The sequence below is a fragment of the Melospiza georgiana genome, chromosome 3 (assembly GCF_028018845.1).
Source record: "Melospiza georgiana isolate bMelGeo1 chromosome 3, bMelGeo1.pri, whole genome shotgun sequence".
NCBI classification, from domain to species: Eukaryota; Metazoa; Chordata; class Aves; order Passeriformes; family Passerellidae; genus Melospiza; species Melospiza georgiana.
In genome coordinates, this window is record NC_080432.1 from 8,545,962 (window position 1) to 8,572,282 (window position 26,321).

The following is a 26,321-nucleotide window of genomic DNA, read 5'->3' on the forward strand; positions in this document are numbered from 1 at the left end:
AACATTTTTAGTACTCTATACAATCAGGGACTTATCAACCCCAAAGTTCTGGAGGTTTGTCTGCTTCTCTGACATATAGCACTGCTATATCTGTTTTAAGAATTCAAACCTACTTCCTTCCTCTTTCCATCTCTATAAAGAATGAAACTGTTCAGATTTACAGAAAGCAAAATTGAGATAATTTCATCAAGTCTCCGCAAAATATGCTCAGGTTGATCTGAAAAGGTAAGGAATGACAGTCTTCACTAAATATTGTCAGGAAGAAAGTAGTGTAGAGTGACATAGTTCTTGATATGGTTATTAACTTTGCAACCTGAGCCCTAGCCAAACAGATGAATTGTTAAGAAGTTCCTTCATTGGGGGTAAAATCTGCAAGAGTTCACAATGAAAATGCGCTCTTGGATAGGTTGAGAGAGTTCTGACAACTATCTTCTGTGATCAGCCTTAAAAGCAGTAATGTTCTTGTGCTTTAAGCACAAAACAAGTAATGCTATTTACTTAAAGATTCTACTGTATTTTTAGTGCATTTTTAGTTATTTTGTGAAAATATATCACCATTTTGGTGTGCATGTAATAACTGATTCAAGGTAGGGCACCAAGGTAATATAGTCCATATTAAATAGTGTCTCCTTATAGCTGCAGGCAAGGCAGATTAGAACTGTAAACACAATTTCAAATGTCAAAGAACAATAAAATAAATACTGTGGAGAGATCTGTATGTGCAAAGCTCACATACATCAGAAAGGAATAATTTCTTCTAAATTCAGCCATTTAAAATGGCCAGTCAATCTTTTAGGCTCCCTATAGACTCCTCTTCAGTAATATAGTCTGTGCATCTGCTTTAGGAAAAAAAATCTCTATTTTTCCTGTACTGACTGAAAAGGTAATATAAGCAATCACTAGACATTTGAATTTGACATGGATTAAGTTAGGAGAGGCAAATTCCACACATACTGTTTAGGCATCTTCTTCATTAGGAGGTATGTATGTACAGTTCACTCTGAAGCACAGGCAAAGGATATTAAACTTGCTCTCTGGGCAGTTTATCTGCAAACAGAAACAAATGAAGCCTAAGACATGGCTGCCACCATTAAAGAATATGTCTGAATATGCCAAGCCACTGCTGGAAGACTTAGCAGACCACTAGTCATTCCTGGAAAGGTTCTACGTGATTTGCCACCAAGTTTTCTGGAAGGTTGCCCATTCAACAGCTGCAAAAAGGAGACAGGCACATTGACCTATGTCTGCGCAGCACAGACAAGCTGAATTCGTGATTCTCCTTATAATAAAATACAGCAAACCAGTCATGTTCTGACCAAAACCTGGAATTATTAGGTTTCTCATTGTTTCTTTTAATGGTATGCTCATTATTTAAATGCTTGGACCCTTTTCAATTCTCTGCACTTTTAAAGTTCATTTGTTTAGGACATAATCATGCCTGTGTGAATTGATAGCTATAATGATCACCAATTTTAACTTTCTTAGAAAGCTCACCAACATGCCTTGTAAACATCTAGCAAAAGGACATTTTAGGGGCTTCTGAGAGAAATACAACTATCACTGTATTTCTTTTACTGAATGTGTTCACTGTGTATTTAGGTATTAGCATTAGTCTGATAATATCTTGACTGATATATTCTAACATACCTTCTGTGATATTGTGTAAGCTTAAAAATTATATTTGAGACCACACTATTTTAGATGAGGTTTTCTTGGAATTTGAAAAATTCACATGTCCCTTAGGATTAAAATTAATAAAACCTGCAGGAACCAATGCAGATACTTTCCCCAAAATAAGAAGGTAACTTCTAGAAGAAGATTAAACATTGGTACTCTGGTTTACAAACTGTATTGCATCTGTGTGATGAAGCTACAATTCATCATGAATATGAGGAAAGTTTTCAATTTCATGACTCTTAACTGGTGTTCTTTATGAAAAGGCTCCCTCAGATCTAACAGTGCTCTTGAGAGATCCTGGAGACTTAACCTCTCAGAGGACAGTCACAGTTACTGAGTATAAAATAAAGATCATAAGACAATTCAAGATGAAGAGACCACAGGACTTCCCTAGTCCAACACTTGCACCTTTTACATTGTTTTCAGTAGACATCTTGTTCAGAACTTTATCAGGTTTTGAAAACCTGCATGGATGGAGACTACAACAACCTCTCTGAGCAATCCTTTCACACTGCTTTAATTTTCTTACAGTGAAAACATTTTTCCTTAAATCCAGTCAAAATCTCTCTCCTTTCAGTTTATTTATGCCTTTGCTCTCATGCTTATGCTATGCACTGCTGGGAATGTCTTCTCTCTTATTCTTGATAATCTCCCCACAGATGTTAGGGGGATGCTATTAGGTCTTTAAGACACCTTCCTTTCCCCAGACTTGCTCCCTCAACCTCTCCTCATTGCAAAACTGCTCCAGCCCCTCAGTTCTGAAAATCTTGCTTACTGCTAATTTATTTTCCAAGAAAAAGACCTTCAATATTTTTCTCTAACCAATATGATACTCCGTGTTCAGATAGTGAAGAGCCTCTCCTGGTGGTACTTTATCTCCCACTGCTCTACCGATGGATTTTCTCCCTTGATCTTACTTGAAAATCATTACAGGTCCCTGACACTCAGATTCTATCCAACAGCATTGAATAAACTCAATGTAGAACATACAACCATTTAACTCAGAAAAGATCTTTAGCACTAACAAGTCCAGTCACTAAACTATATCCCTTAACACCAGATTTACATTTTTAAATACCTCCAGGTATGGTGATTCAACCACTCCCTCTGAAGCCTGTTCCAATGCTTAACAACTATTTCCTAACCAAATGTAAAAGGAACATGTGCTCGTATCCACAAGATAAAGAAAAACCAACACTCACACACACACACATATATGTATATGTATATGTATATGTATATGTATATGTATATGTATATGTGTATTTATATAAAACTGATTTTCTGCCAATGTATTTTTCCTGAATTTTTAAATGTCCAAACTAAACTTCAGTATGCATAGACTTTATTATGGCATTCCACACTTTACAGTTTAACTATATTAATCTCTCATTTGTATATTTACAAGTATATCCCATTTGAGTTTTGTTGAGCTTTTTATTTTTAGGAATGAGCCCTAAATGATGATCTGATTTTATCAAGTTCAGAGAAACTTCTTTATAATCAAAAAATAATCAATTTTTAACCTAACATAGCTGATTTTGTTAAATGAACACAAGCACTACTTTATGTGGGTGCAGAAAATAATGCAGTTCTGATATTTTCCTCTTTCTCCAGACAAATTTTATTCATTATTTACTTTTTTACATTAATTTAAAAATGTCCTTATAAATACTAATAAAATTTTTTGCTAGCTAAATAAAGTATTTTTTCTTAACTCAAGCTTTATGTTCAGCTTCGCAAAGCTACCTCTGCAAAGCCCCTTCTTTTCCAATTTATAAATAAATCAAATGAAAATTTGCTTATATAACACAGGTGCACTTGAGCCCTTATGACTTACTTTTCATCTAAAGAGAACATCTTTCAACAACTTCACATTTAAATTGTTTCAAAGCAATTTTCAAACATTGCTGGTGTCTATCTCTAAATGATCTTTATTTAAGACATGTATTTAGTAAATGAATAGGCCAAATGTGGAACAGTAAGGTCAAAAAAATCTAAGCATGTTCATTGCTAAAAGAAACACAGAGACAACACTCTGATGCAACTTAAAGTTCATTTTTTCATCTAGAATATTTCATCAAGACTAAACTCAGTAAATTAAGGCAGAGAACCCTACTTGTACAAACATTAAAAGAAGAATTTTCAATTTTAAAAATAAGTTTGTGTTATTATTTTCCTAGCTGATTTCCAAATTATGGGAAATCTAGGCTAATCAAAATCAGTAAGCACATCTTTGCTTTAGACAATGATATGACAACCTAACTGTGCCAAAGAAAGTGAAGCTTTTCTAATTGCTCCCAGGTGTTGCTTTAAATCTTTTATCCAAGACAGAAATATCTCCTTTCATGAATATTGACTTTAATTTTGCAATTCATGATCATGCAACAAACCCTAGGCTGAAGACCTTACATGAATGATGGTGGTCTTTGAACGGAATGTGGTATGTCAGTATTTAAGTTTCTATATTCAACTTGATGTTGAAAACAAATTTGCCCAACCCAATTTACCATGCAATTTAAGAAATAGTGCAAAGATGACATAATCAAAGAAACCAATACTGGTTAGAATCTTCATGAATGTGGAGCAGCCTTGCTGAAAGGGACTTGGAGGTCCTTGTGGACAAGTAGCTGAAGATGAACCAGCCACAAGGTGTTGCAGTAGCAGAGGAAAACTGGATTCTGGGCTGCATTCACAGGATCATTACTAACAGGGATAGAGATGAGACCATCCCGCTCCACTCAACATCTCTCAGGCTGCATCTGAAGTACCCTGTCCAGTTATGATCCCCATAATTAAAAATTTAAAAAAGACTCAAGCACAATGGATAGAGTCCAAAGGATCACCACAGAAATGATCAGAGGACTGATCAGAGGAAACCTGCACTCTGAGGGAAGACTGAAGGAGTTAGGTCTTTTCTCCCTGGACAAGGGAAGGCTAAGGAAGAATCTCATCTCAGTGTTTCAGTATTAAAGGGGCAGCTACAACGAGGACAGAGACTTTCTTGGCAAAGACCCACATGAGGAGGACAAAGGACAATGGGTAGAAGATACAGTGGAAGAGGCTTCCTCTTGAGAAAGAATTTGTTTGCAGCAAGAACAATCAAGGGAACAACCCCCCAGGGATATGATGAAGTTCTCACCACTGATGATTTTCAACAAACAATTGGACAGAGTGTATCTTAGCTACCTTTCCCATGAAATGTTAGACAAAATATTTCAAGATCCCTTCAAACCTGGGCTGTTCTGTGATTCTGCATAATTCATCATTGGCCAAAAGATGTCTATAGGTTTCCAATTTTCTCAGATGAGTGCGGAATAGACCAGTCAGGAAATATTGTGGACATCACCTTCTAAATTAGTCTATCAACTTAAATAACTAGCCAGCAATCCTCCAGCTGCAAAGCTGATGTTTCCTGACTTCAATTCTAGATGCACACTACTGCAAAACTCTCCATTCAGCAACACCTAGTTCCAACACCCAAGGCAAGATTAATCCCAATGTGTGAAGGGCCCAAAGGACTATAACAGAAATAATGAGCACCATAACAAAAAAAATTGGTTTTTTAAAATTATCATTTGAAGATTAACAAGCAAAAACCAATGCTTATTTTCAGTAATCTTGCAAAGATTATTCTTTTAAATAAAGAGTTGCTTTTATTTGGATTCTACTCACAATCTTACTCACACTTTGAAATTGCATCAGAATAACCATCCTGAATTTTAAGCAAACAGAAGGTGAAGAAATCGAAAATAGTCTAAAGCTATCTAAAATCTCATGCTGTTTCTTTTGTGTAGACAGCACTGAGAACAATCATGTCATCAGGCATCCATAATTTGAAAAATGGTCTTTTCTGAACTATGTCTGCTACCATGAAAACACTGAAAAAATTTGTCCCTTGCCATAAGAAATACCTTGAAATTCTCTCTCATTCTTTCCTCAAAATGCAAAAGTGAAGAGGTGCAAGGAAGTAACTTACATAAAACATTTTTTATGAGTGACCTTTGAAGTCCCATTTAAACAAATTATATACTTCACATTAAGTGTCAAAGTAGTCCACTTGACTTCAGCAGAACTACTTGGCCAGCTTTGCATTTCTTTTTCAGCAAAAAAACATAGTGAACACTTTGTTGAACTGAGGCCTCAATCAACAGCTCAATAAATAGACAAAATGGTTAACACATCTATTTTTACATATCACAAAAAGATAAAACTTTGCTTTTATAAGCAGTAGATATAGAAACCTCATGCACAGAATATACTTTACAAAACAAAATAAAGCTTTCACAGGAGCATTTCACCACAAGGCTTGAATAATTATACTACAGGATCAAAATAAGGAAATTCTGAAATTTTAGTATTTGTTTCCAGAGATTGCAGAGATTCTCATCATTTGAATTAGGTTACAGCATTATCACTAGTGTTAAAATACTATGCATATACTCAGGCCTTTGCAAGTGGGAGCATTAAATCTGAAATCTCTGTTTCACAACATCATGACACTTAATTCTCTTTAGTGCATCCAGTACATGTTTCTCACCTAACCCCTAAGCTCAATGAGACTTGGGAGAGTAGAGGCCTCATGTTCACAGAGGAAATATATAAATGAAAGCATGTTAATTTTGTTTCCAGCCTGACATAAAGGTATTCTCATGGAGATTTGGCTGGATGCTTGGATTTTCCTAGGCACTGTTTAACAGCTCTCTATGTGTGCTTGTGGCACTTGTATTCCCTCTAGACTCCTTAAGTGGAAAGTACATTTACTGCTACAATTCTATTTAAAGCTTGACTATGTCAAGCACATAGCATAATTTGAAATATGAAGAGACAAAACATTCACTAAAGGTGGGCAGACATGAATTTGGACTTTTTGGAGCCTTTGATCTCCTGAAGGGTCTGAACGGTGGAGGCCAAGCAGAATACCCTGTGAATCTCTTAAATTCTAAAATGGACTCCATGATGTTCTGGGTATATAGGAAATAATGTTATCCCTCAGGAAAACTAATTTAAGAAATAACTACATATCTGGTCTTTATAATAAACTCCCCATAAAGTCAATATGTACTATATGAACCCCCTTAAAAGCAGAACGTGTGATGTGACTTGAGATAAGCAAAAATTAGGGGAAGTAATATCTCTTATCAGAGATAAATCTATAAATATCTGGAAATTGGGGGAAAAAAGAAATAGGCAAAAATTCAAGCAGATACACTTACAGATCTTCAGCAGAGAACGTGGTATCCCCAGAAGCTTGTTTATTTCTACCAGCTCTGTCAACTAGTCCAGTAATTAACAAGTATTAATTGGTAACAGACAGAGAGAGCATATTCTTGGTTTTAATATATCAGAAGCATATAATCAATGAAGACTGTTCCAGCCTATCAAACAACATCCAAAACAACCGCCTGAATATTCAGAGACAAATATTTACATATGATTTTCACTCTTTTCTGCTCCATTGCAGTATGTAGTGTTTAACACTCCACTTTAAAATTAAATAAAAATTTAAAAGTGGTAGCTCTTCATCTGCTTACCCTATCTGAACCTGGAATGCATGTAGCAAACTAAAGATTAGCCAAATTACCCATAGGCTGATTTCCAAAGGGCAAGGATTGACCCAGAACATACTTCTAAGTATCACTATTAAGTGTAGTACATTGACTGTCCTAGCAGGCAGTGTCATTGTGAAGCTGATAAGCACACAGTAAAGGCTAAATTGATGGTCCCATTTCTCCACAAATCATATTATTTACATTGCTGCTTAACCTAGCATGCCTACACTGTCCTCCTACAATGGTAGCCATAATGATTCTTAGAGTTATTAATTCCTGCAGATAAGTCCACTGATTATCAGTTCTAGATTTTCTGCCCCTCAAGGCAAGTTCCAAAAAAAAGAGCAAAGAAGGAGAATGAAAGAAATATTTCTTTTGGTTCACTTTTCTTGAAAATTTACAATAAATATAGTATATCCATAAACTATTAAAATTCATTTCAGAATGCATATACTAAGAAAAATGTCTTCATGGTATCATGGAACTGCTTAGGTTGGAAAAGACCTTTAATATCATCATATCATTAATCCAGCACCGCCACTTTCACCACTAAACCATGTCCCTAAGAGCCATATTTACAAGACTTTTAAATGCCTCCAAGGATGATGTCTCCACCACTTCACTAGGCAGGTTGTTCCATTGCTTGATCACTCTTTCTGGCAAGAAATTTTTCCTCATACACAATCTAAACCTCCCCTGGGATGACTTAAAGCCATTTCCTCTTGTTCTGTTGCTTGTTACTTGGCAGAAGAGACCAACACCCACGCGTGTACAACCTCCTTTCAGGCAGCTGTAGAGAGCAATAAGGTCTCCCCTGAGCCTCTTTCCCTCCAGGCTAAACAACTCCAGCTCCCTCATACATTCCTCATAAAACTGCTGCTCCAGACCCTCCACCAGCTTCATTGCCCTTCTTTAGAAACATACTCTTTGACAGATTACGGTTTCTTAATTGCAGTCCTCAGATTAAATTTCATGCAGTGCAGACATGTGCATATTTCCTGAGAAAAGGCACTCAAGCTCCTATCTCAAAAAGCAACCTATGCCTCAGCTACTCTTCTGCACTGTGTAGGAGATCCTGCAGGTTGCACAAGCTCTGCCATTTCCCCACTTGCTGTTACACTGAGTTCCCTCTATGGCTTCATAAAGACGTAGCAGCATGCAGATTGCTAACATGAAAGCATGATGTAAATCAATGGTAATCTTGGTATATTTATAAATATATACATACATCCTCAAGCCACATCTGGAAGAATTCAATTAAATCTTCCATGGAAGAGAAACTGCAATTTCTGATAAATGCTATACAGCACTTGTACATAGCTTTCCTTTGGGATAAGATGATCGGTTTCTGATCTATCCTGTCTCTTAAAATTCTAAAAGTTACTGTATACAGTACTCAAATATTTAATAACGCAATTAATTCCCAAAATAGCTGACAAATCATTTCTAAAACATCTTACAGCATGAAATCCTGCATAGTCCTTAAACTCACAAAATTAACTGTGCCTAGGGGAGATTCTTAGCTTGTAATGCAGTAATGAGTAATTGTTTAGTATTTCCTTTGAAGTACACATTTGCTGCTACCCTGTTACTAAACACATCTCATCAGCAAATCCAGAAAATTCTTTTAGCTAAAGGGATAATTATAAAGATGTCTACATAAGAAGATATCCTCTTTGAAGCTCAAATCTGAATCCAAGACTGTATTTCTGTAACAAGTATTTATTCTTATTTTTATTGGTCTTTTCACCCTCAGGAGCCTTAACAGCATCTTCTACTCATCAAATTCTCCTGTCCAGTCACAGGGCCTGATAGCAGTTACTAAATTATTATTTAATAGCGATTCCAAATACAACTGTTATTTCCACATTGTTGTGTGCAGAGAAGAGACTGAAGTTTCACAAACATCCTTTTATCATTAGGAAAACTAAATTACTAATTTGTATCAAGATATTCGACAGTTTGTACTGTCACTGAAAATACTGACATCAAGGATAAATGAAGTCACACAAGCTCCAGAGAGAAAACCCTGAACTACACCATAATTTTTTTTTCTTCCTCTATGATGCATGCAAAAAAATGGATTTTGGAGACCACGGATCAGAAACTATGAAATTATTGTAGAAAAATATTAGGTTTAAAATTATATTGAACTAAATATAAAAAATAACAATAATGCTAATGGAGTATATTTCCAGTTTTGCCTCTCCCTGATTTCTTGAGTCAGTAATTAAGAGCATTATTTTAACTCCATTTTGGTTAAATTCTAATATGTACACTTATCACAACTTCACTATTTTAAAATTAATGCCTTTCCTTGGCTCATGCTGTTTCCTCAAATCTTGATTAAAATGGATTAGCAGCAGCTAGATTAAAATTACTGGGATGTGAGTGGGTGGGATTAATTTTTCTTTGTATGGCTGGATTGGGTTTTTGCTTGGGGTTTTTTGTTGTTGCTTGCTTGTTTTTAAGTGGAGCAAAGAATCTGGGAAATTTACACTTAGCTTTCAGTGCAGTATAACAGTGCCCTCAGTATCATTTAAGCCCAATTACCTGACATTATTTATTTCATTTATGAAAAACATCATTAAGCCTTGGTTATATCATGATAGAAGAACTGAATCCCTTTTTGTAAATTTTGGCTGTTTACGTTACAGACAATTCTTTCAACTTCAGGTGTCCTGGTTTCAGTGCCATTACTCTCTTAATCCTTCCAAACATTATAATGCAAAAATAGTACCCTTTCCAACATTAGTAGTTTAACCAAGCTAGTTTAACTACAAATAAGCCAGAGAAATATGTTGATTAATGTACTCTTTCACCTGATTACAGATGGCCATTTAGCGTGGTCTTCGTGCATTGGTCCAATTCCTCACAAGGTTTTAGGGTTTTTGAACATATTGATTTATTGCAACTGAAAATCATTATTGTCCATCTATACTCACTGTTTGACCAGTTTTTTTAGCAATTTGGCTTGACCTTGGATTCAACAAAATTTCTGAGAATATTAAACTAACATACTACAAAGCTAAGGAAGAGAACATTCAGATAAATTAGATTTTACAAAACAGTGATAAGGTTTAGACATAGAGAGGTTTCTTACTGGAATCTTTCTTGCAATCAGGGGAAAAAGAGAAAAATAAAGAATATATTGTATAAATGCATCCCCTAAGTCTTAAGGTGTGCAAATATGGAGAGCTAATTGGGGAAAAATATCTACACACTTACAAAGCCAACATTGTTCTCTCTTTCATTTCCATTCTCAAATACCAAAGGAGTTGTAACTTGAGGATTTTTACTGTATCCCTTAAAATGGCTAGTTTCAAAATTAATTTCCTAGGCAGCTCTGTGAGTAAATGCATTTGTACATTCCTTTAATTAAAGAAAATTTATGGAGGTATTAGAATCTCTCCTCATTATCTTTGCATTTTCTTTGCAGTTACATACTTAAAGAAAACAACACTGAATCTATTTTCCTTTTCTGAGGAAGTCTATACACCAGCTTTAAAAATTTCAAAACTTTATGAATAAAATTTCATCTCCCTTTTTTGAAGCAAATGAAAATTCTATACACAGAAGTGAACCATAAATTCATTCTCCATATGCAAAAAATCTGTAGCATTTTGCCAACAGTATTTAATATCATTCTAAATTTCAGGGTTTTTTTCAACAATAATTTTCATTTACTGAGAAGATAACCAAAAACAAAAAAAAGGCAAAAATAATTAGGAGTGAAAAGAGAAAATCCTCAACTAAATAATGCTCCATTCCACCAGGCAGTACACAAAATGCATCAGCTGCAAACTGTGATATTTCTGGGGTAAACACTTAAATATTGACCTTGGCTCTTGCATTCAAGAAGTACCACAGTGCTTCTCTGCACCTCCCTATATGACTACTAAAGTGAACTTTAAAGAATAGAACAAAAAGAACAATCTTTTCTATATAAGAAGAAAGCTGAGAGCTGAATTGGATGATAGGCAAAAGCAATTAGTAAGGAAAACTTTATGTTAATTAAGCAGCAGGACTTGTTAGGTCATCTTAATTATGCATGCTAAATTCTTACTTGAAGCACAGAGAACTATGAAGATTAATAGTTGAGGAGTAAAAGAATTCTGAACTCATAACACTTTATTTATGCTCTATTTTGCTTGGCATGAATCATGGTTGTCATATATAAATGTGGAAGTGTATTTATGCCCAGGGTTCTGTGGGTTTTTTCTTCTTTCTGTGTAATTCTTGTATAGACTCAGTAAGTGAAGTATACCGAAGTTTCTATAAAATATTATGTTGCCCATCTGTTTTCCATAATATTTTTCTACTTATACAGTACAGATGCCCATACTGTTAGAACTTAATAAAAATATTGTCATAATAATTAAGTATCATTTTCCATTCTGCAGGAAAGTTCAAAATTGATTTTTTACTCCAGGCTTAAATAAGGATGAACCCCTGCAAATCTAAACTTTTTAAGGAAAAAAAACAGCTGAAGTAACACTAATTAAATATTTTTATTTCATTATGGTATATTTGGGGTTTTTATTAACTTGTAAGTTCATTTTTCTAGAAGAAATCATAATGTGGTTGAAAAATAATCTGGTTTTATTAATGCCAAGTCATTCCGTTTAAGTGGTTGCTAAGTACCAATCACTTTTAAATTTCAGAATTCAGTATAAAGTTGGTGGAAAATAACAGTAATGAGTATATAATATAGCAGAGAATTGCTTAAACAGCTTTAATCTAGTTAGAAGTTGCTTAACACTGGGATAACACAAAGTTCAAATGCTAACAACCCACCCTGTCCAGAGTCTAACTTTCTAAAAGTGCTTTTTGAACTGCTAACAAGAAAGAATAGGTGGTGAGAAACAGGGAAATGAGTGAATGAATTGGCATCTGCCCATTTCAATTTTGCAGAGTAGGCATTCTGGATTTTACTTGGAAATATGTAAGTCAAATTTTAAAAAACCTGGCTTACATGCATTGCTGAACCAAGCCAGGAAGTGCAAGATCAAGTGAGAACTAATTTAAAAGTTTTCCTAGTCTGAAAAAAACCCCATATTTGGATTAAAAATGGACAAAAATGTATTTTTTGTATCCTTTGGCTTTTTCCACTCAAGTTACAAGAAGAAATAAGAAGACAATGATAAATAGATACTGAAATGTTAGATACAGTTAATTCCACTAGAAAGAAAGAGAAGGTATTGCAGTTTGACCTTTGACTCTTCATTCTTCTGCAATTTTCTAAAGATATGGTTTATTACCTCCGGCAAAATTGTTACTGTATAAATTCCTGTAATTTTATTATAAGAAATAACAGCCATGGCATGTACCAGTTTCATTTGATGTTTACTTTTATGGGCACAATATTTTCTTTATTCCTGGTTAGTAAGAGTATGATGATACAAAAAAAATGGTCAAAGTAAATACAAGACTGCTGAGAATACTTAAAATAAAAAGGAGAATACAAATTTAAGAAATAAATACAACTATTTAAGTAGCTTAATAAGCCATAACACGTGTGCACATGCATACGTGCACAAGTGTGAGACAGATAATAAGATATAAATACACTTGAATAGCAACACATTTTGATTATTATTTCTACATTATGAGGACAAGTATAATTTTGATTATCCTCAGACATTAAGAAATATGGAAGAGCCATCAAATGCACAAATTAGGTCTATAAGTATGTGAATGATGATAGAAAAATGTCTTTAATCAGAGTAGACCTGTGAGTCTTCCACAGGACTTCTATATGTCATATTAAAAGTACAGTCACATTTTTCTTTAATATAAATTAGCTTAGCCCTTAAAAGAAATAATTTTTATAAACATTTACACAAGCACTTTTAGGTCAAGAAGATGGTGCAAAGCGTGAATAGTCTGAAACAATATGGCAAGCAATTTTCAACATTTCTACAGATTTTGTGGGGCCATGGAAAAACAAAGCCAATTGTTCCGTAGTTACTCTCCTAAATCATAGAATGCATTTATTTTCTTTGATGTACCAATAAGTAAACATTTATTACTAGAATTTTTCAATATGGTGGCATTGATTGAATAGTTTAATTTTAGTTTTTCAAAGTCAATGCAAAGAAATTCTTAAATCCTGAGAGTGAAATGTGACTGAAAATTTGATTTTGATCACTTTTCCCCTCAGGTGTGCTAAACCATCACCTTTTTCAGAGTTATGCTGAAGAACAGCTTAGAAACAAAGGAAAAACTATCATAATTGAACTCAATAGGATTCAGGAAATTTTATACCAATTTTTGTTCCATTAGGATGCTAAAAGGTAAAATAATTAGGAGGAAAATTATATACTAGTTAGACAATTACACAAGCCTAGAGAAAAGACTTTGAAACAACAATTAATTCTGGGAACTCAATTAATCATAAATAAGAAAAAGCAATGTCAGAATTACTTTGATAGTTCTAACTGTCATAAGGGCAAATTCAACATGTTGAAAAAATCTGGGGTAGAAGTACCTTACAGAAACACCACTGGAGCTTTAAAACTTTGCAATTCATAACTAACTGCTTTTATAGAAGAGAGCTAGTCTTCACTGAAGTCTCTAAATGCTTTATACAAACTTAAGATTTTTATTTGGAACAAGTTTAGGTGTTTTAAACCTGATTAAATGGCATTTAGCTGTGTGGTTCCAGCTGAATGTGTTCTCATTAAGCAGTCTTCTTGCTAATTTTTTCTGATTAAGCTGTAGCCATTATCAATCAGTGAAAATAAAACATTTCCAGTCCAGTCCAGCCCAGATCAGTTAGAGTACTCCATAGCACCAATATCTGTGAAGAATCTTTCATTTCCAAGTCCATTTTTGACTTTAAATACACAACAACAGTGACATGAAAGTCAAATTTTATACACTCAAATGATTTTACAACTTCCCCGATAATAAGTCGATAAAATGTATTATTCTGGGCACAGAAAGAACATTGTGCAATAACATCATGATTTGACTTTCCTTCACACCATCCAAATGGACATGCTGTGGTTGATTTTTTGTATCTAAGGACCAGATCAAAAAAACTCTGTAAACTCAAAAAGTTTGCCAAGATTATTAGACCTTTAAATAAAATTTAAATACTATCTGCATCTCTCAGGTTTAAAACCCAGGTTATCAAAGCACATTTAAATGCTTAATCAACAAAAAGAATGACCATAAAATATTCATCACAGTCTGTATCAACACTTGGTTCCACTTGGAGCATAGAGGACTCTTACAGGTCCAGAAGAGAAGACATTGTGCTTTTCATGCACTTTTTTATACTCTTCTATCCTGAGGCAAATTAATGATGTAAAATATTATTCTCACAGAGTCCTATAATAGCAATTATAGGGTTCTGCTGCACATAAGAAGGTTTTCTGAGAAAAGCACCTTCTTTACAGCACCACAGGAGATGAAAAACATTCAACTGGCGCACAGAACTCTATTCCAATATTTATTATTCCATTATTTTTCACCATGGCCCTATGTTCTCATAAAATAACTATCACTACTGATCTTGGTAAATATATAAAGGTCTGAGATCAGTTACATCTTTGATAAGTATATAAAATATACAACTACAATGAATGAGAAGTAATGATAGAAATTTTAAATTCAAAAAGTTTAAAAAAAAGAATTGAGCATATTAATGCAAACAAGAAAGCATGAAAGAATGACTTACAGTAATAAGTAGCAGCTATATATAAACCAGATGTGGGCTTCACACAATTTTCAGATTTTGGGGATTAATTTGCTTTTTTGAAATTATTTAGAGAAATGAACAAAATCATTTTAAACTACCCTGTGATGCAATCTGTAAAGTGCAGTACAAGGAAATTAGTAAACAAATTAAATTTAAAATGTTTCAAATTATCATGTTCAAAACATTGTGTACAGTAAGTACTTTTAAAAAGTATTTTTCCCTAAAAAGGGTGATTTTCTAGAAAAAAGTTAAACTAACTTATTAAAATATTGATTGCAATTTAGTACATAATGTCTATAAGATCATGAAATCTTATCAGAAAAAAATGTGGATTAGATATCTTATATGGAATAATTAACACAATCTAGGCATCTGATATGTTATTATTACTAAGATATCTGTCTTCAAGAAATAGAATTTTCTATTTTTCAAATTGAAAAGCCTAAAAAAAAAAACCAAACAAAAAACCACCTAACAACAACCAAAAAAAATTACCAAAAAATAAAAAACAGTCAAACAAAACCCAACTACCTAAATTGCTAAGGGGCCAAAGTGGAAAATCTTTCTACAAATTTGAAGACTAAAGCTGACCTAATGTAGAATATCTTTTAAAATCATTTCATTCCTGACATTATAATTCCAGATTGGATTCCAACTAATGAGCAGAAACTCACCAAAACCTAGCAATGAAAATTTGTTTGTAGGAATGTAGTTGAGATTTTTTATTAACTGAAGGGAGGCCAAAGACCAGTGGCAAAATGGAAGGAAAAAAATGAAAACAAAAAAACAGATTCATTATCCTATGAATCTGAAAGAACAGAAAGTACAAAAGATAGTAATGTGGTCCTGTTCATAATACTAATAAAATATTTTAAAACCAGATTCATGTAAATATTAGAAAGTACACATTATTAATGTATGAATCTTAAATGAAAAAGACACAAAATGTAGAGAAAGAGACAATTTTCATTAGCTTCATTTTTGTCCCATAAAAAATTTTCACAAACAAATTAGTGAAATTGGGTGAATTTGATATTTAGAATATGGCAGTATAATTTGAAAAAAAATTACTGTACATGTAATTTTGAAACATAAAGTTAATATAATAATGTATTCAATCTGCAAAATATTAATAGAAACATCAGTTACTCACTGACTCATGTTTACAATAATATTTGGTTACATACCTCTAAACATTTTTAACAACAAAAAGTTAGATTTTTTTTAGCTTCACAAATATTTTAAAAAAGGAACCAAATACTGGCATTCATACCGTCATAAATCCGTCCAGCAAACCTGAGTCAGGCTTCGGTGGTGCTTGCAAGCGCTCCATAGACCACTTCTCAATGATAGATGACACCTGGGTGTTCTCTGTGTTTAGAATTCTGAATCCAGTCATGTTAACACCACTGTACCGATAGGGCTCCACATCCAGGGCAAACAGGTCCTGGAAAAGTCACCATGGTATAAATTCTGTAATACACTGCAATTGTTATTTCTATTGTTGGACCATCTCCCCAGATGAGAGCATGGTAATTTTTCAGTGCTCTTTATGTCAGGAAACGTGTTCTGCCTGTCTGGGGGCCTGTGTCTGTGAGCAGGCAACGTGGCTGCCCTTATGGTGGGAGTAATCTGCTCTCAGAGGAAGGAGACCAGACTTTCAGGAAATGTTAGTCCAGCTACAGAACTGTATCTACTATGGGGTAGGCTAAAATACTATACTAATTAATATCTAGAAATTTTCAATTTCTATATATTAATATTAATAATATTAATATTTCTGGTAAGTTCTTGAACTTACCAGAAATTAAACAAACATGAAATAATGAAATAAACTGGACAAGAGTTTCCTTGAGCTTTCACTCTCAGTGAAACTTAAACATGTTAATCTTAGGAGGATAAATTGGTGGAGGAGAGTAGGCAGGGAGTGGGGGTGGTGGTGAGCAGAGAAAAGCAGAAATGTACATGGCTTTAAATTTAATCAAAACCATTTTTTCACTGTCATCAACATACTTCCAAATATGGACATTTCTTTGGTTGGGAATTCATCTTTGCAAGAATAACTTTTGTCAATTTATATGTTTTCAGTATATCTGTGTGTGTATGTGCACAGTTAGCCCTCAAATGTACACAGAGGGAAATATAATCAATAAAAAGTAAAACAATTCAAATTTTAGCTCAAGAAAGTAAATTCAAGGTTATCCTAGTGCTTTGATCAAATCCTAAGAAGCAATGTAGAAACAATACTAGACTTCAGGAAAATCAGGTCTAAGATCAAGTTTTGACCAGCAGGCAAAAAAAGCTGTAATCAAGGTTATACATAATCTATTCTTTCCCTATAACATAATTTTGATTTATTGAAAACAGAAATTTTCCCTGTAATTTATAGGTATTCATTAATCTAATTTTTAATTTAATTTTTGCTGTCAGTTGGCTTTAGGTGTAACACTTGCCTGAATCCATTTTGTTTACTGGCTAGAGCTGAAGAAGATCAAATATTGTACTACAGAAAGTCCAAATATCCATTGCTAACATCACAAAGCCCATAAAAATATCAACCAGTTATCAATCACAACCCGTTTTTAATTCCCTAGCTAGTAATATGATTTACTTTCCCATTCACGATATCTAAGATGTGCAGGTTTCAAAATTCATTTAAAATAACTTCACATCCTCTTTTCAAAGAAATAAAACATTTTATTGCAAAGGAAATGCTTGACATAACAAGAACTACACTACATCTTTCTCTTTAAAAAATTATCTCACTTTTTATTGTACAAGAAGTCAGAACCTTGAATGTAAATTTTTAATCCAAACACATTTATGTTTATACTTGAATGTAGTAAATATACACAATATTATGCATTTACTACAAATGCACACAGGTCAGTGTATTAATGAGCCAGTGCATTACATCCTGAATCAATCAAGAGGAGATTACACAGAAGACTGTTGTAAACACTGTGACTGGAAAATTTATTTGACAGGACTTTCACCATGTCAGGTAAGAAGCAATTAATATATAAAAACAACTAAATTCTGATGCTGTTCCAGAGCTACATTGCAAAATCAAAATCTCTGATATGTTTCTGCACAGTAAATTATCTCTTGATAATTCCAAGTCAATATAATACTCTTGTCTCCATAGAAAATATAATGTTTTAATAAGTAAATAACAACAGAAAATTCTGATTTTTAAACAGAGCTTTAAGAGTGAGAATTCAATGCCAAAGGACAGCATAGTACTCAAAGAAACAATTCTCATCTATGGCAAAAATTTTTAAAAATAAGAAAAAAAACCTTCAAAACATCTATAATCCATTTTTATGGCAGGAAATCTATTTAGTGAGGGAAATTCTCTTGCATGAAATCCTAAATCTATAAGTGACAACAATTTACCCTTCTAAAATAAGGTAGATATTTGTTCAGGGTGTGCCTTTCAAACTCACAAGTTATTTTGCTTTCTATCCAACTAGCTATTTCATGTTAACACTATACATGAACTTCTGTTCTGTGATTCTGAGATGGACTCTTACCCTATCACAAAGGATTCATTTTCATAAGAGCTTAAACATGTATGTGATTTTAAACATGGGTCAGTTCAAGCATGGTTTTTCCAAGGCACATTTGTTTCACATTTGTCTCATGCTTTCCTTTTAAAAAACATCATGAACTGTAATCTAATTAGATAAAATTGAACACAAATTTAAGACAGACAAATGTGCACAAATCTGGAGACTGCAGTCTTTAGAATAATATTTTACCAAGGTTTAAACTTTTTCTTAGTTAGGCTGTGATGAGCAGGAAAAAGGTCTTCACATACATGTTTGTTTTGTAAGGGCATTACATTTTAAATGTTCATTTATTTCAAGAGATAGATCCAAGAATGATAAAATCCCTTCTAAGTTACATTTACAGTGGACACCAAAGAATATTGCATAATTCATGTGCCTAAAAAGCTCATATGAATTGTTAAATAAAATGCTGCACAGATTCACACCAAATTATTCATGAATCATATGACAGAGAACTACCTTGTAAAATGTTGAATCAAAAATATGGAATATATGAGTAAATTTTAAAATGTCTTAATCTTCACATAGAAACAGCTAAAAGACAGAAAGGACAAACTGCGTAAAACAATGAATTATGAATTATGAATTATACATTTAACCCTCCTTGATAGTTAAAAGTGCCACAGCCAGATGCTTTTTTCAGGTCTATCAGTTTTCAGGGCACACTGTTGAACAATAATTAAATCGTCCTGATGACTTTTCACTGAAAGTAGGAAAACTCAGCAAAGAAAACATCTTGCACTCACACCCCATTCCAAAGAGACCTTATCCACTTTGTTAAGCAATATAATTAGGAAAGTAATGTCTTTGTTGGATGTCATCACTATGTTTTCACAAGCCACTTACCAGTGTGGTAAAGATATAGTGATAGTATTCTGTCATCATCCCCATAGCTAAAGCCTTGAAAAAAATAAACAAAAGATTAATGTTTCTGAGGCCATATAATACATTTTTATCACACTCACATGGCAAATGAAACACTGCAAAAGAACACTACTAAGATGAGACTATTGGGTTGGAATTATGCTAAAATTAGGTCAAGCAAGTCATTTCTTAGCAGTTAGAGAAGATTACTGACTATTAAAGGAATTTATGAACCAGATCTTCTGATAGAAAGAATATTATTAGACTGTTTAGTGCAGTAAATGTGAAAGAGGCTTGTATTTTTACCTACTAATGGATACATTAAGTTACAACACATAATTTGAGTCGACAATATTTTCATTCATTATTGAACCTTTTCTTTAAAATGAATCATCTAATAGAAATTTTTTTCTATTTTGATGAATGCATTTAGAAGAAAGACCCAAGCTTATATTATGCATGTGAACATTTTTCCAACCATGGAAGAAAATTCTCTCAAGTCAAATTCTGAACAGTAAGAGAGATATTACTTAAATAAAAATGAACAAATATTCATAGAATCATTTATAAATTCAGATATCTCTCAAGTACCTTCATTACTCTTTCCATCTATGTAATACGAAGTAGTTTTTGATAAATTGTGCATTTTAAGAGTTCATGCTTTCCTTTCAACTGCATAAAAAATATTTGTAGATTAAAAACTATGTTTCATGATGTTTATTCACTAAGGGCATTTTCCCCAGAAAAGCATTTCTCTTCATGTTCTTCACAAAAGTTGTCTTAGTATTTTCTTCCTGCCCAGGAACTATCAAAAGAATTCTTTGCCAAGTTGCTACCAGATGGACTCCTTAAAGACACTGAAGGCCACAATTATACTACTGTGACAATGCCAGAATTTGTATTAAAAAGAATTGTTATCATTCTGAAGATTTTGGGAGCCTTTTATTTATAACATTGTCTGAAAAACTTATGAAATTAATAGTCTATATGATCTTTAAAAAAAATTTGAAAACTAATGGAAACATCAGTTTTAAATCAGATTTTATAATATTTTAAACAAGATTTTGAAAAAACACCACTTTTCCAAAGAATGCCTATACTAATGTATTTACAACTCCACAACAGTACTTAGAACTAGAGTATAGTGTTCCAGTAGAAATTAAATTCTCAAACACAGGAAAACCACATTCCCATAAGAAATATTACAACTTCATTAGGAACTCTAATCTAAAAACATTCTTAGCTTTTATAAGAACTTGTTTTTCACAAAACCAAATTGTCTTCCTCTATATGTGTATCACATTTGCAGTCACCTATATCAAAACTGCTTCTAATCAAGTCTTTCATGCTCCAAAGGATCCCTACACAACATCCTACACATGTTCCTTATGCTGCTGTGCAATGATGCTGTCTCTTTTCCAGGGCTTCCCGCTTTCACCTTCTCACTTCTCTAAAGATCTCACTTCTTTCTCCTCTTCAAACATTGTAATTTCTCAGTACTCATTATTACAGTGCTTTCCTAACCTTTTAAATTATGTATGGTTTCCCTGGTTGCCTGGTGATGTAGATAACAATGAGATTTGCCTCAATTTAAGTATGTTTGTCTGATTGATGTTTTTTTTTGTTTTACTTTTCATTACATATTTTTGGTCAGCAAAATGTAGTTGCAGTTTCACCAGGTTCTCTCTCTTTGCTTTCTTTATTTTCAACTTGTGTTTTCTTCCACCAGCTCCACTGTTAATCTTTCCAATTATCCTCTCAAATTGAAACTCCTTGTCACGTGTCCCAAGACTCATCCCTCCATTTACAGGGAACAAAATCTGATTAGTCAATAATTCAGAAATGGATATATAAATATTTTTCAATAATCACCTATAAACACTATATTTGGAATATTAACATTAAATAATAAATATATTCTCAACACCCCTTGAGTCAATTTCAATGGCAAGTGCTCACATTCAGCTTCAAAATTACAAATTTTGGGCATATTTAGAGCATTGCAGTATAGGACCCGAATGGAAAAGTAAAAATCTACAGAATCTGTATAACGATCTTAACATTTATGAAAGACTGTTTTTCTGAACCTTCCCTCTGTAATCTGTAGGATAACCAGTGTGCTTTCATGAAACAGTTCACTATTTGATTTAAAGAGGCTTAATGCTCACTCTTGGGTCCTGGGACATTATTAAAGACAAAATGGTTTTAATTTTGTTCCCATTTCCCTCTAGTCATCCATTTTTCACAATGCTGTATACTGTGAAATAAAAGAGATTTTTCACCTAAAAATTTCTAGGTAGTGTATAACTAATGTATCTCAATGGAGTTATTGTTAGTATTGCAGCTTAATATTGTCATCAACGAACGCATTTCCCTTTTGCATTGCTTAGATTTTAAATATTTAGAATAATTAAATGTACATTCAATTATTGGGTCTAAACAGCTAGAATAACTAGGCTGGTTTATGTTTAGAAAAAAACACTAGAAGAGGTTTAAAATGACTAGGAGCTAATAAAAGTTTTTCAATCAATGAAAAATAAAGAAAAGAAATTATATTATACATGTAGACTTACTAGCAATTTTAATTATACCCACAATAATACCTGTAAGTATCTCTAATGAGACACATATTTCCAACTCTTAAATACCTTTTGTTTTCAATTTAGACCCTACAGTTTTCTAGCAAACACAGAATAAACTAAAAGCTATGCATTAGGAGTGTAGAATAGTGTTTCAGTTTAGGTAATCCTCCTATCCTCTTTATTGGAAGTCATAGCTTAACTAAAAAATTATGGGGAAGATTGTCTCTGAGCCAGTTAAATATTTGGAATTTTGCTGTATCTCACTTACTCATTTCATCTGTACACATTATTTTCAAAGCATCAACCCAAATGTAATTGGGTGTTTTGCAGTTCCATTATTAGTGCAAAGAGAATATGGATATAAAATATCAATTCTGTCCTCTCAATGGAAGACATTAAAGTGGTCTTTTGGTAACATACTGTTCAGATATCAGTCTCTGATTTGGAATACACATCCTAGAGGCCTCAAATAAAAACAAACATATAAATACATACATACCTATACACATAAAGATTTGATGTATAAAATAATGTTAACCAAGAATTTATAACCATGTGTTAAGCATCAATTCTCCAAAGTACCGGTTCTTCATAGTTGAAAGATTAATATGTCTTCATGTTCCTCTTGAACATAAATTATTTAAACTCTTTCATTATAAAAGCATAATTAAAGCACCTACCTTTTGTGTCACCAATAAAATTGTCTCTGAAATCCTTGGCTGGTTTTCAGTAAGGCCTGAGTAAAACTGACACACAATTTCCCTGCTTGTTAAATACCATTAGGTCTGGATAATACTTTTATTTATTAGGGATGAAAAAGATTAAGACATCTAAAGCAGAATGAGGATTACCTGTTTCAAGATGCCTGCTGCCATTTCATGGCTGCAGTCAAAGATTACGTGGAATTCTTTGCCTCTTTTCATCTCCTTTAGCAATGGCTTTGCATCTTTTGTGTCAGCCGGTAACTGACGGATTTTTAGTCTTAGGTTATATCGTGATGGAGCCTTGATGAGCTCTTGTAATCGAATGAGACCTTAAAGAAAACAGGAGTCAGGAAAATTATCAAAACAAGAACCTGAACTACTAGCAGGAGAATATACTATAAGCATTCAGTTTCCAGATTTTTTTCCCTTTCTCATTTGGTTAGAACTGATACACAAAAATGTTGTTAAAAAGAAAAATTAAGAAGTATCTGTACTCCCAACACTTTAGTACAAGTCTCTTTTCCCTTGATATTAATGGAGAGTAAGGAGCCTCATTTAGGATTACCTTCAGACAGACAAATCTTCCTCTAGCCTTATTGTACAACTGTGACTTTCCTCTTCGAAGAACATACTACTCTAATTCAATTAAAGCCATATCCCAGACTAATAGTTTTTAATCAGACTAGACAGTCTCCCAAATAATAAATCAAGTTTACATACAAAGCTGTGAATCATTTCAGCACTGTATAATACTCTCACATGAATATGTTCTCATATTTCTATACTGAATCACTTTTCAAGAATAGCAAGAAACAGAAGTAGCTTTACACTACTCTGCCAGTTTTGGAATTAAAACCACTCCAAAACAAAACTTACTATGTTTTTGGATGTGACTTTGAAATTAATTTGATTGTATGAAACATTATAGTGATTCATGACATTCAAGTTTTCTGTACAAGTACTGAATATTTTTAATATACCAAATGTTAAAGGGAAGACTAACTGTTCTTTCTTGACTGTAAACTGCTCTTTCAAAGCATTCTTTACTCAAAACAGCAGAGTCCCTAACGTGCGTGTTCTAAGCATATTTTCAGGTGTTACACCAATCACCTTTGTTACACCTTTGGAGATGGGATGGATAGTAAAGCTGCCAAGAAAATTTGAAATGGGATAGAAAGAAAAGGAAAAGAGATGTTGTTTTTTTCTGCAGCAAGTTTAGATTACAAAATTTTGGTAAACAAATGTAAGAAAATACAAATTGACAGGTCCCTTTATCTATCCACATTGTTTGCACCAATACAATACAGTTTTGGTCTTTTACTGTAGATCCAAGATTGGTTACAGAATAGCAAGAAGTGTTTTCTTGCCTACAGGAATTTTTGAAGTAAATGTTTTCCAATACCCTAATGAATTAAGCATATAGTTTAATCAGTCTGAGAACCATAGAATATCCTGAGTTGTAAGGAACCCACAAGGACCATCAATTGCAGCTCTTAACTGAACGGCCCACACAGGAGTTGAACCTACAACCTTGGTGCTATTAGCTCTATCCTCTAACCACAATAACCTCAGGAAATGGTAGTGAGTGAAACCCAGGATTTCAAAACTTTGAAACTTTGTTCTGTTCCAGAGAATTACCCAAGAATATAAGTCCTTAAAGGTCCTAATTGGGCTGTTCAAGAATTAAAAAAGAAAAAATTGTAATCTTCATAAATCTTATCATTATTGGACTACCTCAGAGAAAGAAAAGATCACACCAAAATTTGAAATAGGAGATTTACAGATGCAGGAACTAGAGTAATTAAAGTTGACAAGGAGAATGCTATGATAGTGTCTGCCTTCTGGGTTACCTATGTATCTGATAGAGAAGTGATAAGAAGTGATGAGGCATAAACAAAGTACCACATTGGAAGGCAGTACAAAAGGTAGAAAACTACCAAAGAAACCTGAGTGTGACAATGTGGGGAAGAAAACCTGCAAGTGTACATTTCTTCAATGCACTGACTGGACCTCAGTGCTGGGACAGTACAGATGTGCAGGCAAGCACAGGAAGAAGTATTTATGCTCTCAATAACTGTCAATTACAAATAGTAACCAGTGAGATTTCTCAAAATATATTTTAAGATAAATTAAATCTGAGACACAAGCAAATTCCAGGGTTTCCAAAGATATGTTTTTTCTCCTGTCCTCATCAATGTGAAATAAAAATAAACCTTAAACTTTTAATGTGTAGTATTTTTCATAGCTTCTACATGTAGCAGAATATTTAATTTTAGTAATAGTTAGAGAGAGTACATCCATTTTTAAGATTTTAACATATATATGTCATCATGTTTCCAGCCACCAGTAAAGTTGTAAAGTTGAGATGGATTATGGCAGGGAACAAAACATGTTCCACTCTACTAAATGACTCACTTCAGTGGTCCACTTGGCCACCCGCTATAAGGAATAAATTCTTTACTGGCATATGTTCAACAGTTTCCAGATTGCTGGGCTCTCAACAGGATGATTTTGGAAAACAAAACCCCCTCACTTGCAAGGGAGTGACGAGATGCGACTGTGGAGCGCGCACGGTGTGGGGAGCTGCTGTGAAGGTGTGTCACAGGTAGCGAGTACCACTGCCACAGTTACCCTACAGCTCCCTGCTGCAGAGAAACACCTCTCAGAACAAAAATATCAGACAGTGCTGAGCATACCTTACTCTGGTACTTTTTATTTCTCTGGTAAAATGTTGAGAAGTGGGATTTTCCAATTCAGGCATTAGTGATAACTGAGATCAGTGGGAACTGATTCCAGTTCTGGACCACACTTCAAAAGCTGGCTCTTTCAAACACTAATTAAAGGTTAGAGGTTTCCTTCTACACTGTACCTACTATTTGGGATATAGCATTTGTGTTTTTAAAAGTGTGCAAAGAATGAATTAGTTTTACTGAAAAGTAAAACCCACCAAAATAATTTCCTGAAGAAGAACAGAATAATTTATCTAAAAATAAACAAACAAAAAAAAAAACCACCACCATACACAAAAAAAATCTTTTCTAGATTAAATATTGAACAGTGGGTCATTATTTTTCATGAAATTAAAAATTAAGCACTGGAAAGATATAAACCAAAAGAACAAGGTCCTGCATGAAAACTGCAGCCCTGGGGTTCATCTGTGGACAACAAGTGCTTCCCAACTCCTGGCTGCCACTGATCTTCTCTTCTCCTGAACACTCTAACATCCTGGCTTCTGCTAGAATAGTTTCTACAGTAGCAATGGCCATAAAAGTTCCAGGGGATCAGAACATTAAACAGTTGAGGACTAACCAGGCAATACATGTAGGATATAAATAAATTGTGCCCCTGTCTTTACGGTAACAAACTGTTTGGAGTTCAGTTTTTTGCAGCTATCAGATATCAAATTTTAAAGGCTTTTAACAGTAAAACTAATGCCTTAGAGTAACAAAAAATGAGTTCTACCTTATTTAGTCTCTTCAACATTTAGTCCTGAATACATCAGGTGTAATCAGAAAAAATATTGTTTGCTATCATTTTTAGATGTTACCAAAATTTCTTCTATTCTTTTCACTTTCTCCATCTGGATGATTGAGATTCCTAAGACTCAAAGATTGCTTGTTCCTACTGTGTGCAGTTTGTCTGTGGGACTCAATTTCTAC

The 26,321-nt window shown here is 33.6% G+C and overlaps 1 protein-coding gene across 4 annotated transcripts in view; it reads right to left on the reverse strand.

Annotated features, from left to right (window-relative positions):
• The window catches only part of GRIK2 (glutamate ionotropic receptor kainate type subunit 2), a 354,898-nt gene that overhangs the window by 193,671 nt on the left and 134,906 nt on the right, over positions 1-26,321 (reverse strand). For all 4 annotated transcript variants that reach the window (XM_058021141.1, XM_058021139.1, XM_058021140.1 and 1 more), the window contains 3 exons: positions 22,810-22,991; positions 19,359-19,412; positions 16,211-16,384 (listed from right to left, as the gene is read on the reverse strand). In XM_058021141.1, coding sequence (XP_057877124.1) covers positions 16,211-16,384; positions 19,359-19,412; positions 22,810-22,991 — 410 coding nt within the window. The remainder of the gene's footprint in view (positions 1-16,210; positions 16,385-19,358; positions 19,413-22,809; positions 22,992-26,321) is intronic.